Source organism: Condylura cristata, unplaced genomic scaffold (genome assembly GCF_000260355.1).
Source record: "Condylura cristata isolate star-nosed mole 26May11 unplaced genomic scaffold, ConCri1.0 scaffold00023, whole genome shotgun sequence".
NCBI classification, from domain to species: Eukaryota; Metazoa; Chordata; class Mammalia; order Eulipotyphla; family Talpidae; genus Condylura; species Condylura cristata.
In genome coordinates, this window is record NW_004567124.1 from 1,367,248 (window position 1) to 1,385,343 (window position 18,096).

Here is an 18,096-nt window from a genome sequence, read left to right on the forward strand (position 1 = left end):
AAAATTTTACCTCAACCAATGTAAAAGTATTGAAATCATATAGAGTATGTTCTGTTACCACAATGGAGTAAAACTCGAAATCAGTAATAGAAAGATAACAAGAAAATCTTCAAACTCTTCAAGATGAACAATATATTTAAGAATCCACTGGTCAAAGAGCAAGTCTCAAAGAAATAAAACACACACAAAACTGAATGAAGTCAAATATCATGATCGTGCATTTTATAATCTGGTAACACAAGAAGTAAATAATTTTTATTGAAGTTAAAAATATTTAAGTCAATTTATTTCAGAATTTGAATATTGCTGCAATATTTTTGTTGATTCCAGTTGTTATGAATGTTCTTTTAAAAAATATTTATTTCATTTATTATTTATACATAGAAGAACTGGGGAGTAAGCCAGAGGTGGGGGGGTTGAGAGCATTCACCAGAGACACATTTACTGAAATACATTGTGGAGGGGACCCACAGGCCAGACAGAAAAGGTCTGCAGTGTCATATGTGGGTTAGCTCCCTGGCAGGGGATCCCAACTCAGGAACCAGCAATGATAGTGTTATAGTGCTGAGGCCTAATCCCCAGGCCCCCAGGGAGGCTCCTGGTATGCATGCTCTTGAGCAGTTTCTTGGAATAGTGAATGGACACAGTTTAGCAATTTTACTTGAGAAGGCAAGAAAAATGTTTTATTACATAAATATATAACTTATGAATTATTTATCATTATTGCATTACTACTCTATCCAAAACATTACTAGCCCATCACGAGAACACTGAGGAGTAAGCAAAGGTAGTAGAATTTCATCAGCTCTGCTATTTTGCCGATTTTTAAGAACATAAAAAACAGGTATACACATCTTTTTCATTCTTATTATGAATGTGTATTTGAAAACAAGAAGCAAACATTTTAACAAATTGTATCTTGACTTATATCTTTTAAATACTTAGACATCCTGTCTATTTCAATTCCTTCTCTTGCCTTGGGCCCAACAGATACTAAGGGAGAGCTTGCTCCCAAACTCCTTGACCTCAGCATCCTTTTCCGGAAGAGGACGAAAATACTCATGGAATTAGGATGAACTATTCATTAGAGCCAATGTGGCTAAGTTCTCACTTCTCTGAGAAGGAATACGTGTTGAAGGACTGTTTTGGAGTTTTTGTCTTGTTTTGTTTCTTTCTTTAAAAGAAATCATTTGGTTTTGGATGCAAGGGAAACGAATATGTCCGAGGCTCTTGGGTAGAGAAGAGGTTGAAGACACTGAAGGAGTGTGATGTGTGACGGGACGGGGTCGAATCCACTCGGAGAAATTGGCTTTGGTAGTGGGAATCGAGAAGTGGAATCCCCATCCACCCCCGCAGGAAACGCACCAGTGATTGGAAGTGTGTGTGAATAGGGGGTTAGCTCAGACATCACCACCCATGACAAAGCTACTTCTCCTCACGCGGTGCAAGTCGCACACGCGCGATCCACGGCCACGCCCGCACACATTCGACACACACAGGACATCCGATGGTCCGGTTACCATGGCGAGCTGGAGCGCGTGAGCCCGGCCGCCCCTCCCGCCCGCGGCCGAGCCCGGTCAACTCTATTTCTGATTGGCCGCTGCTTCCTCATTATGCAAATCACTTGCGTAGACTCGGCGGCCAGCTTCCTGACGTCACCAAGCACGGGGCTGGGGCTCGGGGTTCGGCTCCGGGAGAGCTCCGGCGGGAGCCCAGAGAGCGCCTCGCGGGGACCTCAAGCCAGACCCCACCGTCCCGCCGCTTCTACCCGAGCCCGCCCCGCCCCTGACCACGCCCCTTTCCAGCCTGCCCCACCCCCTCTACGCCCCTCCACTCGGACCCCGCCCCTGTGCAACCCCACCCCCCGCCCTAGTCGCCCGGGCCCCGCCCCCTCCCCCCGGCCCTCTCCACCGGTCCAGGGAGGGGACGGCGGGGCAGGCGGGACCGGTGGGACCGGCGGGAGGGTGGACCGGGCTGGGATATGGCCGCGGCGCCCGGAGGGTCTGCGCCGCCCGCCGGACCCGGCCCGCGCTTGGGTTTCAGCACCGCGGACAGCGGCATCGGCATGAGCGGGCTAAACCCCGGTCCTGCCGTGCCCATGAAGGACCACGACGCCATCAAGCTCTTCGTGGGGCAGATCCCGCGGGGCTTGGACGAGCAGGACCTCAAGCCGCTGTTCGAGGAGTTCGGCCGCATCTACGAGCTGACGGTGCTGAAGGACCGGCTCACCGGCCTCCACAAAGGTGCGCGGGGTCAGCCCAGCCCAGCCCAGCCCAGTCCAACCCCAAATCTGATTAGAGTGAGGCCCGGCCCAAACCCCAGCCTCAACCACAACCCCAACCCTAGCCCTATCTACAGTGCCAGTCCAACACTAGTCCAAAATCAGCCGTATCTCAGCCTACTCCTTTCCTAGATCACAGAGCCTCTAACCCAGAATTTTCTGATATCCTCCCTCTGATCATCACTCTGGCTCCCTGATGGGTTCTCCATTCTCACCTCCACCTCTATCGTTCACCTCTCACATCCCAACATTCCCTACTCAACATGTCCCAATTGGACATTCCTCCCATCATACATCCAGTCCTGAAATTCGGAAACTTATTCTACTTTCTAAGTCTCTAATACCCTCAACCTTCCAAGCCCTAGGACACACTCATTCTGAACACCCTCCCTCAATCTGACACCACCCTTTTTGGGCCTACTATCTCCATGCATTGTAGACTTGCATTCCTCACTCTGGTTTTCGAGTGCAGTCACCCTCACAGAACCTTCTTTTGACTCTCAGACTGCCAACCTAAAACCCCACAGACCCAAATTCTCCTCTTCTTTAGAACCAAGGCCTGGCTAACACAAAATCCAATTCCTCTCCCAGAAACCTCTCAACTTCAAATTCCGCATTTATGTTTAATAATGACCCCATCTTTCCTACCCCCTTTCCAGAATTCCAACACTCTTTCCCTCTTCTGATTTGAGTCCAGAACCCTGACCTCAGCTGAGAACTCCTGCCACCTTGAGCATCCTCAACTCAGATTTCCCCTCAAAAGAACCCACACTTCCTTCATCATCTAATCTCCCCACTCCTGTGCTTCCTCTTTGCCCCTCCCTAATATTGGATTTTTATGGCTTCCTGCTTTCCTTTCCTCCCAGACTGGTACTGGACTAGAGCTTGTGGACCAGAGCCTCAGGGTGGGTCAGGTGGAAAGGGCAAGAAGGGGTCTTCCCACTGCTGTTGCTAGAGAGACAGAGACACCATGGTTAGTCAGCCACACCCCTTTCTTCCTGTGGAGAGAGGGAGGAGGCTTGTTTACATGCAGAAAAGTCTCCCAGGCTGGGCTGGAGTAAGACAGCCAGAGTCACATGTCATACATGGGTGGGGAAGGAAATAATTTGAGGAGAAACACCTTCATCTCTCTGCCTTTACCATGCTGCAGTTTCAAGATTAGGAAGAGAAGGGTCACCATCTACACTACTTGATTGTCTTAAGAGAAATAGTGGACCTTGGAGAACAGCTAACAGTACTTTCCTACGGCTGAGAGCTGGAATCAGGCTGCTACCTCTTTTCAATTGGGAGACCTTGGGGAAGAAATTATACATACTAATTAATGTAGGAGCTTCAGGAAAATGCCCCTGAAAGGACTGGAACCAATCCTGCCCTTTGGGGTAAGGTTTTGTTAAAGGGGCCTGAAAGGACAAGACCACTCCATCCAGATTTCTTCTAAAGCAGTCCGGCTGGCTGGTTCTCCATTCATCCATAGCAATTTATTTTCAAAACATTTACTTCAGTATGTAAGACAAGTTAATCTTTCTGGATCATCTGTACAATGAGGGAAGTATATGGAATACTTATAATTTTCTCTCTTCTCATTCAAACACTACCAGAGTCTCTGAAATATTTCCTCATCCATTCTTCTCTCTCTCTCTCCCCACTCTCTCCATTTAGCTCTAATTCTCCATTTTTTCCATGCATTTGTCTCTTAAGCCATGCTTCTCAGTCTGTCTATCCCTCCATTTTCCTACCTCCTATCCTAGAAAGTGCATACAGGGCTCCTTTAGGCAGCAAAATAACCCCTGGGTCTCAGACAGGGTCTCAGCCCTTTCCCATTCTGATGTCAGTTTTTATGGCTTGGTGGCAGAAAGTGAAGCAGAGATGTAAAGGTAATCAAATGGCTTTATATTTATCCCCAAACCAACCCCACATCCCCTCAGGATGCCAATCAAAATGACTGGGGAGGGTCTCCAAGTCAACATCTTTTCCAACCTCTCCCCAGCAACAGTGACATCCAAAAGTCAGAATGACTCATTTTCCTCTTGATAGCTGGGTACTGAGGAGACAGCCACAGTGCTTTGAAAACAACCTCAGCCTGCAAATTAGGAGGTTCCAAACATAACCTTGCCACCGACATACTCCCTGGATTTTTAGTTTGCCTATTCACACAGATAGGAGTTTGTCTCAGGAATTCTCTAAGGCCCTTTTGACTCAATGAATGGCAGCTATCCACCCACTTTAAGGGGGCAACCACATAGAAGACAATGGAGAAACTGTTTACCCTTGATTTCCCAATCTGCTGTGGATGAAGTGGAAAATTGCACAGGTTCCTAATGGCTTCCCATGTCCACTTTCTCTTCCTTTAGTCCTTCTTCTTCCTACGCTCAGAAAGGACACTCCTATGAGCTCTTTTTGAAAACACAGATCTTATCATGTTACAATTCTACTTTAAACCCTTGAGTGGCTCTCCACTGATCCTTAGAAAAAAATTAAAATCCAGACAGGCCTACAAGGTTGCAGATGACCCAACCCCTGCATGTCTCACTGGCTATTCTGCCTGCGTTCATCAGTCTCTCCACCATACTAGCTTTCCATCCTTTTTCCAACACACTGAATGCTTGGCTCAGTTATCATATGTGCTATTCCCCTGCCTGAAAAATCCACCATACTTCTTGTCATCTGGTTAACCCTATTTGTTCTTGAAGATTCATTTCTTCTTCGAGATACTGATCCACACTTTGGGTTTAGTTATATGACCTGAGGTCCCTGTGGGGGCAGGGAATGTGTCTGTCTTGTTGCCACTCTATCCCGAGCCCCATCATAATGCCTTACCATTAAGAGTAAGTATTCAATAAATATTTTCTGGATGAATGAGTGCTCAATGACTGTTGGAAAGGAAGAGATCCTTACTATAATGCTTCCGAGCAAATGACAGGTTCTGAGTCTGAACAAAGAGATATAGGATAGGACTGGTTCTTTGATTCAACAAGACTCCTCTACATCTAGTGACTCTATTAGATAAGTCATATTTGGGGCACAGTAACACTTTAAGAGATCCTGTCTTGATGTCCTTGGAAAGCTGACAGATCAAGCCCCTTGGATAAGACTGGAGGTCCCTGGCAAATCCCACCCACAGGAAGCATTTAAAACAGTCCCATCTTCTAAGCCTCAAATTAATCCATTTGTCAGCTGCAAACTTGAAGCAAGGCAGGCACTAGAAAGGAGTTGTGGGGTCCTGCACTTGGCTCTAAACCTTCTTCCTCCTCTTCTTCCTCTTCTAATCTGAAACTGAGTTGGAGAGAAATTGAGGCCAATTTGGCAGTGTCTGTGAGTATGAACCCAAAAAAGAGGGGCGGAGGCTGGGGTTAAAGTGAAAGGCAAAGCTGCTTAAGGAGGTTTAACTCCAACAGGACTCTGGCTGAAGCAGGGAGGGGAAGGTGTGGGATTATATGAGAATGTCGCTGGGTGTGGGTGCACATGTTCTCTAAGCAAGAGGCCAGGAGCAAACGAGAGGGAATCAGAGCCTGGGACATGGGCACATAACATAAAGCTCTTCCCTACAGAGAAGGTGGGAGACAAAGACTTCTCAGAAGCAATGTCTTTGTTTAAAGGAGAGTAGTCTTCAGTTTGTCAATTTACTGGGATCATTCTAGAAAAATTATTTGGGGGTTTCAGGAAAACCCCTGAGCCAGCCTCTTCCTCCCCAGGCTGTGCCTTCCTCACCTACTGCGCCCGGGACTCTGCTCTCAAGGCCCAGAGTGCACTGCACGAGCAGAAGACCCTACCAGGGGTAAGTCCACCAAGGTTGGGGGGTGGGAATCACCTCAGACTGGGGACATGCCCTATGTGCATGCCAAAGCAGCGTGTAGGGGCTGGGCTGGGATCAGGAACCAGAAACCATGGAGGGATAACTTTCTAGTGGAGGGATAACATATACCCTGAGCCGTTGTGGTTCTTTGTTATAGTCAGTCTTCTCAAAGAATTGGGTTCAAGACCCATAGGACACATTTTCCTCCCCATCTTTAAGGAAAGTTTGGATAAGCTAGGATTTTTCCACCTTAGCTAAAATCATGGCTTCACGTGTTATTTGGCACTGGCGTGAGCATGTATGCAGATACATGGGGTAGAGATTTTGCTGGGCTGGTATTCTATTTTCTCCAGTTCTTGGGGACTTGATGGCACTCCCCCCTGTTCTTCTCCATGTAATATTTTATTGGGCACTTTGACTCACCAAGGGGAGTCCATGCCCCAAGCCCCTTATTAAAGTTAGGAGGAAAATGATTCTATGGCTAGCTAGGCCACTATGTATCAGTGACATTTAGTGTGGTCTTGATCTGGGCAAAAGGCAAATTGGGACATACTGATCATGTGGCAAGAAGGCAGTGGTCATTTTTAGAAAAGAGCATGGGTTCACTACGGGCAAGCTACACTACACAGCATAAGTTTCACTTGTTCAGAGCAGGGTATGTCTAGAACGAGTTCTCTGGGAGGACTATCCATTTCTAGTCCTCAGGTTGAAGAGGCCAGGATGGCATAGGGACATGAAAATAGTTGTGGGAGTAATGGAGATTAGCAAGAAAAGTTGGAGTTTTTAAATGGAAGTATCAACATAATCATTAAGAATACTAGTTTTCAACTCTTATAGAGATGAATTTGAACCCAGCTCTGCCATTTATTAGATCTGTGCCTCTTTCAATTTCCTCATCTACAAGGAGTGAGTTATGCTAAGACTTAGCTCACTGTGCTATCATGAGGATTAACTGGCCTTAGCAATTCCTGGCATAGAGTAAGGTCTTAAATAAATTTTATATTGAACTTAGGGTAAAAGGCTTCAGATTCCAAAGAGGGATTTGGATTTCTAGGGGTAGTCCTAAAGGACTAGTGGGTGTAAAGGACAGACCCACTAATTTCAGCTTCATATGAAAAAGCCATTTCTCTGAATTAGAGATGTCCAGCAATGGATAGCTTTGCCTAGAGTTGATCAAGCTTTTAATGAAGTGTCAGATCCTAGAATAACCCTAGTAATTGAAGCATCTTGAGCCTCATTCTTGAAGACTCAGTGCCAAGTAACTCTAACTCACCACCATTAACCACTATTTCATATGCAGCCTCTGGAGTTAGACAGACCTGGGTGTCAATCCAGGCCTCATAACTCACTAGTTCTATGACCTTGGGCAAGTCTTTACCTCCCTAAAGCTAAGCTTTTTCATCTGTAAAGCTGAGTTCATAGGGTTGTTGAAATTATTAAATCATGAACTAAATCATGTAAAGTGCTTAACATGGTTCTTGACAGACAATAAGAATTCAATGCATGTTAGCAGGTGGCAGTAGTAGTAATGGTAACAGTAGGTAATTAGTAGGAGGAGTAGAAGTCATTATTCATCCAACAGGGGAGTAAATGAATTCTGCTGCTCAAATTGAGATTCAATGAAACAAGTCATAACATTCTAGTGGGAAACAGCATGGTAAAGGTGCAGAGAGAGGGAAAAGATGGATGTGAAATGGGGTTCAGAGTGTGGGGGGTTTGGCTGAGAGGGGTCAGGCTGGAGAAAGATCCACAAAGAGTTGTGGTTGAAGAGGAAACTTTGAATACCAGTCTAAGGGGGGCTGGATTTCATCCTGAAATCAAATGGAAAGCACTGGAAAAAATCAAGATGAATTGTGGCTTTACAAGGTAGGGGGAGCTGAAGGGATTGTATGAAGCTGAGGGCATCTGAAATAAAGACTCTGAGGTCCTGGGTTACGGGGATAATTTTTGGAGGAAGAAAAGTTCTGGAGCAGAAAAGAGTAATAATAAAAATAATAATAAACAACTTTTATTGAAACCAGAAGTGTCCCTAGGACTTTGTATGTTCAAAGTCATTTAATCCTCTATGAATAAAACATTGTTATTAGCATTCCCATTTTACAAATGAGGAAAATGAGTTACAGAAATCAAATGACTTGCTCAAGGTCATATATCTCTTATTGGAACTATCTGGGCTTTGAGTACAGGTACTCTGGCTTCAAAATTCACTCACTAACTGCAGCTTTGTTACCTGAGCCAAGCTGGTGGCAGACCAGGGCTCTAAGATTCTGAAGGCAGTGGCAGCTGGGCACCTCTTCCCTCTCCCACCCTTTCATCTACTGGACTCTACCATGACCTGGTTTCCTCTGGTACTGCCAGGATTGACTTTATTCACCCTCCCCAGCTTAACAAAGTAAAAATTAATATTTAATTATTCTCCTAAATGAAAATCAATGGTTCTGTTGGCCAGCCCCAGCAATGTCCATGCCATCAATCTTTCCTCTGGGCCTGCCGGGGGCAGCAGCAGCTTTTGTCACCTGGCCTCAGGCCCACCAGCATGGAGGGAGGCTGGTGCCTGCTGGCTGTAGGCACTGGGTCCTGGACACAGCTGCCACCTGCTGGAGAAGCAAGGACAAGACTTCAATTTAGGCTTCTGCTGGAGACAGGCAGGACCTTGACTAGGGAGCCAGGAAATGTTGATCACCCCCAAAGAAAAAGCCTGGACACCTAGGGTAGTTTCATAGTGTCACTGCACTGGGACCTCCCCTTGCCTCTGATCTACCTGCCCCTACTAATTTCTGTCACCTGTCAAAGCCGTACTTAGGATTTCTTTCAAACATCAGTGGTCTCTCCCATCTTCTGCAGCCTCTTCCCTGTGAAACTTGAGATACTTCTTTCATCTTCACTTTAGCCTTCAGAGTCTATCTAAAGAGATTAAGGCCCAATTTCATCCCCACTTTTTGATGTTCAGTAGATGTCCCCTTACTTGCCCCCTCCCTACTCATGACCTCCTTTTCACTGAGCGTCTGCCCTTCAATGTGAAGCATATAGGTGCAACTGAATGCATTTGCTTTTGCAGTTTGTACCTTGTACAAAACAGATTGCGTGGAAAAGGCAAATGGAGGCTAAAATCCAGCCACTCTTGACCAAATCATGCACATTATCACAGATCTTTGTCAGCCCAGAGGAGGGGCAACCTTTTTTCTAATTCACCCCCAGGGTTGGGGAAGTGCCTTTTTGCAATGTATACAAAGGCACTGTCTGTCCTAGCAACCATGCAATGAATTAGTGGAAGCCTTTGCCCTCAAGGAGCTTTCAGCCCAGGTATAGCTCATTGCATCTCAGGTTTACAATCTGGCCATGGAAAAGAGGAACTGGGAGTGGAGAGTAAGGGGATTCTTTGCAGAGGAAATGCTAGCAGAGCTGAATCATGGTCATTCTTGAGGCTCTAGAAATCTGAAAGACAAAGGCCACTTCTGGAAATCAGTATAAGAACTATCAGGGAAGGTCCAACAAAAATGATGAAGGTGCCACATCGAGACTATCCTGCAGGTTGGGCAGCAGGGAGGCAGGACTCACAATTTTGAATGCCAGCCTAAGGGCCCTGGGTTTTTTTGTTTGTTTAAAGATTTATTTCTTTATGCATACAAGCCCTGAGATGGAGGCCAGAGGTGCAAGAGGTGAGAGGATTCACCAGAGACAGAGTGGGGAGCAGAACAGGCAGATGTGCTGAAACACACTACTGAGGGGAACAGTGGGTAAGACAGGAGGGGTCTGCCTTGCATGTGGGTTGGCTCCCTGGTGGCCAGTCAGGATTGAACTTGTGCTATAGTGGCTGGCAGTAGCTTGATAATGCTATGTCTTTACCCCCTGTGCCACCAGGGAGGCCCAGGACCCTGGGCTTTATTGGGAGACTTGTAATGGGGAACTATAGGGTGGATTTTAAAACAGAGAAGACTGAAGGACTGGTTTTGAAAGACCACTCTGGCTACCGTGAGAAGGCTGAGTTGGAGAGGAAGCAACTCTAGAGGTAGGATAACCCCTAAGGGTCCTGCTGCTTGAGAGCAGGTAAATTCTAATACTGGCCTGGAGCTGGGGTAGGGGTAGGGCAGGAATGGAGATAAGAAGAGAGATCCATTTTGGATATCCTTATAGGTTCTAGAACTGAGGAGCTGGATGATAGACTGAATTAGAAGAGGAAAAAAGTATAACAAAAGTGCTGAAAATGATGAAATTTGCCTCTTCTCTGCTCCACTCTTCCCTGCACCCAGGACACCTATCTTAAAACCACCAGTGGGCCCTTCTTAGGAGAGGTCCTAATAAACCCTCTTCCTATGCTGGTGGAAAAGGGCTGAGGACATGAGTGTTGAATGGAGGAAATAGTTGGCACCAAGACAGAAGAGTATGAAGGCGACAATGCTGAACCCAAAGGCAGGACTAGCAATGTCACAAGCTTCCACTCTGCTCGTGGAGACCTTGTGCACATCTCTGCTTCTTCTGACCTTTCCTCTCCACTGCCTGGAATAGGCCGTTATCTCCTCTCCAAGATACACTCCCTTTTGATTTCCCCCAGAGCTGAGCACTGAAGCAAACATGGGCCTGGACACCCCTCGGAAATCCTCAAAGGAGCAGGTGCTTCGCCCCAGGCAAGAACTCACCTGAAATCCTTGTACAAGTTCTTAGCTAAGGAGGCAATGTGCTCTGTCCTCATGGGGGGAGACATGATCATCCAGCCCACTTCTACCTCCTTCTCCTGACTGCAAGGAACAAAGCAAGATAAAAGTTGTACAGGCATTGCCCTTTCTCCTCCAGCCATTAAATTGTGGGTGTCTTTCCTAACCATTTTCCACTGAGGACTGATGTCCCAGAGCTCTGGAGGGCACTAATATCCTCTCACACAGCTCTGTCCTCATTCTTGTGGCTCCTGGGGACTTCACTGTCCCTCCAAACTCTCCAACTGCCAACTTTCCCAACACTGAAGCCATAAACCTGGGAGTCAGTCACTATCTCCTTCTCTCCCTCACTCCCTATAAGCAATAAAATATTAGTCCAGTTAATTCTTCCTAAATCTCTCTTGAATCTATTTATTTCCTTCTGTGCTGGCCCAGGTCACCCTCACCCTTTATCTGTATCACTCATCTTCCTACCTTTAGTCTTTCCCTTTCCAATTTTTTTTTCTCTTCATAGTGACAGTTCATAGGATCCTTTACATGACAAAAAGAGCTAGATTATTCCTAGATTATTCCCCTTCCTTCCCCGGATCCCCAATGTTTTTGAAATCCAACATAGGCAACATTTTCAGTCTTTCCCAATCTGGTCGCTACTTATCTTGCTGTTTCACATCCTTCCATTACAAAAAAAAAAAAATTATATCTAGTGCTACTAAAACTGAGCCTCAGAGTCATTATCATTACAATCCTGCAGTCATGATTCTTTTTTTCCCACTTCTTTGCTAAGTGGATACTGCGACTCAGAGACACTTGAAGGGGTTGCCAACTCTAAAGCCAGGATTAAGTATCCATGCCTGCCTGACTCAGAAGCAACTTGCTCCATGCTGGCTACCTCCATGTCAGGTACCCGCTAGACATGCTCCTTCAGACTTGCAGGTCATTCTTCAGACCACCCCACGGTAGCTGAAGTACCCAGCCTCTAGTTCTACCTCTCCCATTGTCTCCATATGGCCAATAGCCCCAGTCCTGCCCACTCAGGTCAAACTATGCCTCGTCCATGAAGCTTTCTGAGTCAACCTCTCCAGCTAGATTCAGCCTCTCCCACAGCATATGACTTCATACTTCTTCTAAGTTCCTGGCCCCTAAGTGGCTCATTATTTGTGATCATGTCTTAAGAATGGAGCGAGCAACACAGTGCAAAAGTCATGGTCTTCAGTGTCAGATATACCTGGGGGAAGATCCCAGCTCAACCACTCACCTACCAAGTGATCTTGAGCAAGTCACTTAATGTTGCTCAGTCTCAGCTTTGTCATCTATGCTATGGAGACCATGCTATTACCTTGAAGAGCAGTTGGGAAGAATTTAGAGGTGATGCATATAAAGTGTTCCCAGGAAGGGCCTGGTGTATTTTGGGCTTTCAGGCATTATCTTAATTAAGATAATTTCATTATCTTACCCTCTGTGATCCTCTGAGGACAGGGTCCCCAAGGTCATTACTATCCCCTACCCCCAAAGGAATCACTTGGGGTACTTCACAAGATCAGTAAATACAAGTAGCATGCCTGAGTAGTAGAAAGTACGTGCCCAGCCTTGAGGCCAGGATTCTGTCAGGTTCCTGTGGGACATACACATACCTAGTGCCCACTGTCCATGGGAGTGGTAGAGTGGGGGAGAAAAGAAAAAGGTAGTCGCCCAGAGCACCAATGAGCTCTATCGCCCCAGAAAACCAGCCGAGAGGAAGCTGCCATAGAAACCAGTGCTGTCACATTTGCTCGTCACTCCAGGCTCCAGAGAGAAATTCTCAGAATCTATTTAAGAACTAATAAAATAATGATGGTCTTGCTCACCTTCACTGCTCCCCACCCCAGGCTTCCACCCTTGCTCTTTCTCTCCCACATGCTCCTCCCTGCCTTGCCTGCATCCCCTTCCTCACCCCCTTGTTTCCTTCCATCTCCACCAGTATTTTTCTCTTTCCTTGCCTGTTTCTAGATCTGTCTCCTACTCTCTCATCATTTCTGTCTTCCTGTGTCTCTTCATCTTTCCCTGTGTCTCTGCTCTCCTTGGCTCTGTCTCTTGGTCTCTCCTCCACAATCACAGGTGGCCATGCCTAGGGACGGGTCCTGTCCTCCTGGTCCCTGGTCCAGGCCAGTCCAGACCTGTCCAGCTCGCCCTGATCTGCTTGGATTGATCTGTCATCCCCTCTAGACTGCAGCCTGAGTCCTGTCGGTGTCTCGGCCCCCACCCACAGCCTGGTACACTGCAGGTGCTCCGCCACCAGCGGGTGGGTGTGTCAGAGCGTATTAAAACCTAAACCCTGGGGTGGGGGGGGGATTGCGTTGGCTTAATCTGGGCCTGTTCTCTCTCTCTCTCTCTTTTTTAAAATAAGACCTCCCCACTCCCCCACCCCACACCCAAATCTGATTCAAAGGAAATTGTTCAACTGTGACTGCCAGAGTGTTACCATGGTTACTGGGTAGCACTTGTGGCTATGGTAACAGGAAGCTGCCTGTTGTCTTGGCAACGAGCACATTGGTAGGGGACGGAGTGGCCCCTGATTGGTGCAGAAGCAGTGCATTTCCTGAGGGGAGGGGGTCAGATCATCACCTTCTCAGGCCAGATGGGCATCAGTACCCCTTCCTCCATGAACAGGAAGGCCGCTGTTCTTTCCTCCCGGCACTCAGCTGTCTGCCCCCCAACAATAATTCCTCACATCCTACGCACCCAGCTCTTGGCAGTTTACAAAGACCTTTTGCGTCCCCATTATCTCATGTGATCCCCACAACACCCATGAGAGGAAGGTGAGATGGGGATTCAATCATGAATTCTCTCAGGGTGGTTGGGGGATGGGAATGTGTGGGGTGTATATGGGAATCACCTAGGAGCATTTACAAATTATACAGTTCCCCATCTTGATCTGGTTTCCAGGTGATTCTTATCCACCCCTGATCAGGGAACCCCTGAATCAGAAGGTGAAATTGGTTGGGAGGAGGGAGGGGAGCGGGGAGGAGTCAAACTGCTTTCCAGGTTTATACCTCAGATGACTGGAAGGATCAGTTTCAGGGAAAAAGATGAGCTCCGGTTTGGGTGTGTCCAGTGGCAGGTGCCAGTGGGACTTCCTAGTCGGGATGTCCAGCATCCTGGGAGGTGTGGGCTGGCAAGACAGCTCTGAGTCATTCCTGAGGGGAGAGGAGCTGTGGCTGTGGGTGTGAATGAGACTATCCAGGAAGGAAGAGAGGGGGACAAGCAAGGCCAAGGGTGGTGCCCTGGAGAATTTCAGCATCTGCAAGGGAAGGGGGGATCACGGTGAAACTGAGGACATAAATGTGGAAACCATGGTGACACAGAAGCCTAAGGAAGGTTTTACCCATTTGACAAGTAGAATCTGAGAGAGGGTGGCTTACTAGAAGTCATACAACCATTAAATGGCAGAGTTGAGCATAGACAGAGCTAAATCTGATTTCCAGATTGCTTAATCAAAATGACACATAGAATTATGCTCTCAGTTTTAGACACAAAACACAAACCTGCAGCATCAGTTCCACCCTCCCAGCCAATTCCTTTCACCAGAGTCTTTAAGTGAATCCAGAAGATAGAAGGACAGGCCTCCATGGTCCCTGCCCCTGCCCAGAGCCCATGGTAGGCAATCTCCTTCATTGCCATATTTCATCCTGTCCTCGCCACTGGAAATCCTATCACCTAAGCCTCCAGATTTCGTCACGTTCTAAATTCTTGGGCTTAAGGAAGGAATTCTGGAGGAAATCTATATTCCTAGTATAAGAATAGTGTGGTGCAGAGTTTAAAGGAGGCGGGGCTTAGATCTTGAGGATTCCAGGGGAGGAGTAACTGGGGCCCCTGGGTCAGGCAGTCATGCTGACTAGATGTGTTGGTCCCATGTCTTTCAGATGAACCGTCCGATCCAAGTGAAGCCGGCAGCCAGTGAGGGCCGAGGAGGTAACTTCCTTGTCTGAAGAAACTCAGGGTCTCACCCCTGTAGGGGATGGTGGGTTTATTCCTGAAGTCAGCCTTACCCCAGCTTTATAATTAGAGCCTCCTGCTGCAGTAGGACCAATACGGCCAATCGTTGTTCAGCACCAGAAATAGCTCAGCCATTCCAGATCAGACTAAGAGGTCAGCTCCTGGGGACTTCTAGGCCCAGAAAAGGCAGGCAGGCCCTAAGCAGATGCTGCAGATAGAGGAAAGGATTGCTAACCACTTTGCTCCTGGAGAGGTCATTCCTGTTTTTCTAGGCTGAACTTCCAGATTGTTTGAAGGACAAAGCTGGAGTTATTCTCTATTTCTAGATTCTTCTAATTATACAGAACCAAGCTCATTCTGGTTGGAACCATTCATTCTTTTCCTGCACTTACCTGGTGACTCATGGTAAAAGATGAGACTGGTAAGACAGATTTTATAGGCCCCACTAAGGAATCTGACTCTATGTTAAAGACTATCTTTTGAAGTTTTTTTAGTTATGCTGATCTTTGGTGCAGAAAGAATAGAGAGACTGCTTTCTGACAACTAGTTGTATTCTGGCTAGCTTCTATGCTGGAAAAGCAACACTAATCTCCAGTATCAATTCTTAACTTCCAGTGTCAGTTCTTAGGTCATTGTAGTTTTTGGCTCTCTCTTATTGCAGGGTATCTGGATATCAGGATAGCCCGCCCTGACATCTGCTGACTAGCTAAGCTATGTTCCCTGACTTAGTAAAAATCAACCATGACTTTGGGCAAAAGAAGTACTCCGAAATCAAGTAACCCAACTGACAGTTGCTCCCTCTAATTCTGCACTCCCAATGTGGAGTTCTTTCCTCTTAGAAATCTTTCTTGCACCCTCTTAAATTCTCTGACCTTGGTTGGGTCTCTAATTCTCCATTACTGCTCAAGATGTCATCACCCCCTACTTTGTCTTGAAGGGATATTCTCAAGCCTTCTCCCTCCACTCTACACACACACACACTCACACACACACAGAGTGTTCTTTCTTATCTTATTCTTTCCAGGCCAATTTTTGAGAAGTCCCAGGCTGCATGCCAAGCCTCTGGTTCACTTGTCCTAAGAATTTCTACTTCTTGGGAGACTTCAAAACATCAAGGCCATTGCTGGCTATTTCTGAGTCCTGACCACAAACCCAGTCCCACAGCTGAGAATACTTGGGTGAGCTAAGAGGCAAACAGGATGGCCTGTTCAACCACCCAACCACCCACCTACTCTCTTCTGAGTAGCCTACTTCATGTTAGGATCACAAATATGAGCAAAGCACATGTGGCACCTGACCTCGTGAAGTTCTGGAGCTATGAGTGGATATACATCAGGGTCACAAGTGAGGGTGATCAGTGGTCCTCTGTTCCTGAGAGAATTGTGGGGACATAAGCAAGAGACACTTAACTTATTCTGGAAAGTTAAGATGAGCTCCCAGTGGAGTCACTGTTAAAATGCAGTCACAAGGTTGAACAGGAAGTAGTCAGATAAAGAAAGGAGAGTGAGAGCAAGTATTTGAGGCAGAGGGAATAACAACAGAGAACAGGATACAACTTCGAGTCTTGTTCAGCAGCTAAATCCAAAGCACAGTTTGGAGTTCAGCACATTTTGTCAGGGTGAGGGCAGCTGCATGGAGGCCTCCATGGTTAACACTTCTGCTTGGGCTGGTGCATAGGCCTTGCTTACCTGGAACTCAAGCAGTGACATCTCCTGAGTTGTATTTTTTAAAAATATTTGTTTACTTATGCACACTGGGGTACAGGCCAGAGGTGAGGGGACAGATGGGGGAGCAGAACAGGCAGATGTACTGAAATACACTGCTGAGGGGAGCAGTGGGCAGGTCGGAAGTCTGCTACTCAATGTGTATCACCCATCTGGCTGGGATCAAACTCCTGCTGCAGTGGTTTCATAGTGCTGCGCTTTAACCCCTTGTACCACCAATGAGGGCCCCTGAGTAGAATTTTCTTCACCATTTTTGTACATGTTTTTCAGCTGTCATATCATTGACAAATTTTGCACCTATATACCTATAGAGTTCATAATTTTAGTAGTTATGTGTTACACAGGTATTTCTTGACAAATGATGACTTGCAAGGTACATATATTCTAAATGTATCCACAGATAATCCTTCTTGCAGGTTGGGCTACCAGATCGCTCAGTTCCTCCCTGCTTCCACTCAGATTCACCATATGCACTTAGTCTTGCAGAACAGTTGGGCCTGGACAATTTATGAGTATTTTACTGATCTGTTTTAAACAATCTTGTTACTAACCAAAATATGTATTTTTCTTCAATGTTATCATATATATATATATATATATATATGTACATACACACACACACACACATATATATATCTTCTAAAGTGACTTAGCTCTCTGCTGAATTTTAGCATTAATGATTTAGAAACTCAACTTTTAAAAATGGTATTGGATTTTGCTTTTACATGTAAAATTTAACACCCATATGGGATGACTTGTTCCATTCAAGTCTTTCTATGATCTCAAACATTCCAGAAGCTTTCAAAGTTAATGGTCACACCTGTGCTGATACTTTTAAGCCTGTGAGCCTGCAAATACTTTTATTATTCCTGAAATTATATCCCTTAACTTATAGTTGATTAATAATGATTTTTAAAAAGATTTATTTATTCATGAATAGAAGAACTGGGGTGTAGGCCAGAGGTACAGGGGTTGAAGGGATTCAGAGGACAGAGAGGGGAGCAGAACAGGCAGTTCTACTGAAATACACTGCTGAAGTGAGTAACGGGAGACAGGAGAGGTCTGCTGCACCATATGTGGGCTTATGTGGGTTAATACCCTGACTGGGGATCAAATTCAGGCAATTGTGCTGAGACACCCCCTATGCCACCAAAGCACCCCTTATCTGATTTCTATATAACATAACGCTATTGTTATACTGCAGACATAATCTAAAGGATATCAAGGCAAATGCAATGTTTCAAAATCCTTCATTTCCTTCCTTCCTTCACTTCCTTCAGATGTTATAGGAGTCAGGTAGGTGTAACATAAAATGGGTGAGACTGTCCTGACTTAATTAAAAGCTTACATTTAAACTCTATTCAACATTAACAACTTTTCAATTTTTAAAAGTACACAGTATGGTGAAATTTAACCAAACCTAAATTTGTTTCTTCGGCCCCAAATCTCATTTTCCCCTCATTGGCCATAAAGGGGCATCTATTGTGCACACATGAGGTTTTTTTTTTTTTTAAATAGTTTATCAGGGCCCTCCTTGGTGGCACAAAGGGTTAAAGTACAGTACAGCAGCTGCCCCAGCACCTGTTTGATCCCTGGCCAGGGAGCTGACCCACATGGCACAGCAGACCTCTCCTGTCTGGCCTACTGCTCCCCTCAGCAGTGTATTTTTTTTTT

General features: G+C 46.1%; 1 protein-coding gene across 2 annotated transcripts in view; it reads left to right on the forward strand.

Annotated features, from left to right (window-relative positions):
- Window positions 1-1,887: 1,887 nt before the first annotated feature.
- Window positions 1,888-18,096, forward strand: part of CELF6 (CUGBP, Elav-like family member 6) — a 29,858-nt gene continuing 13,649 nt past the window's right edge. The window contains exons 1-3 of one of the 2 annotated variants that reach the window (XM_012728735.1): window positions 1,888-2,243; window positions 5,974-6,056; window positions 14,626-14,674. In XM_012728735.1, coding sequence (XP_012584189.1) covers window positions 1,982-2,243; window positions 5,974-6,056; window positions 14,626-14,674 — 394 coding nt within the window. In that variant the 5' untranslated portion in view covers window positions 1,888-1,981. The remainder of the gene's footprint in view (window positions 2,244-5,973; window positions 6,057-14,625; window positions 14,675-18,096) is intronic. The other variant, XM_004687615.2, reaches the window with a different exon arrangement.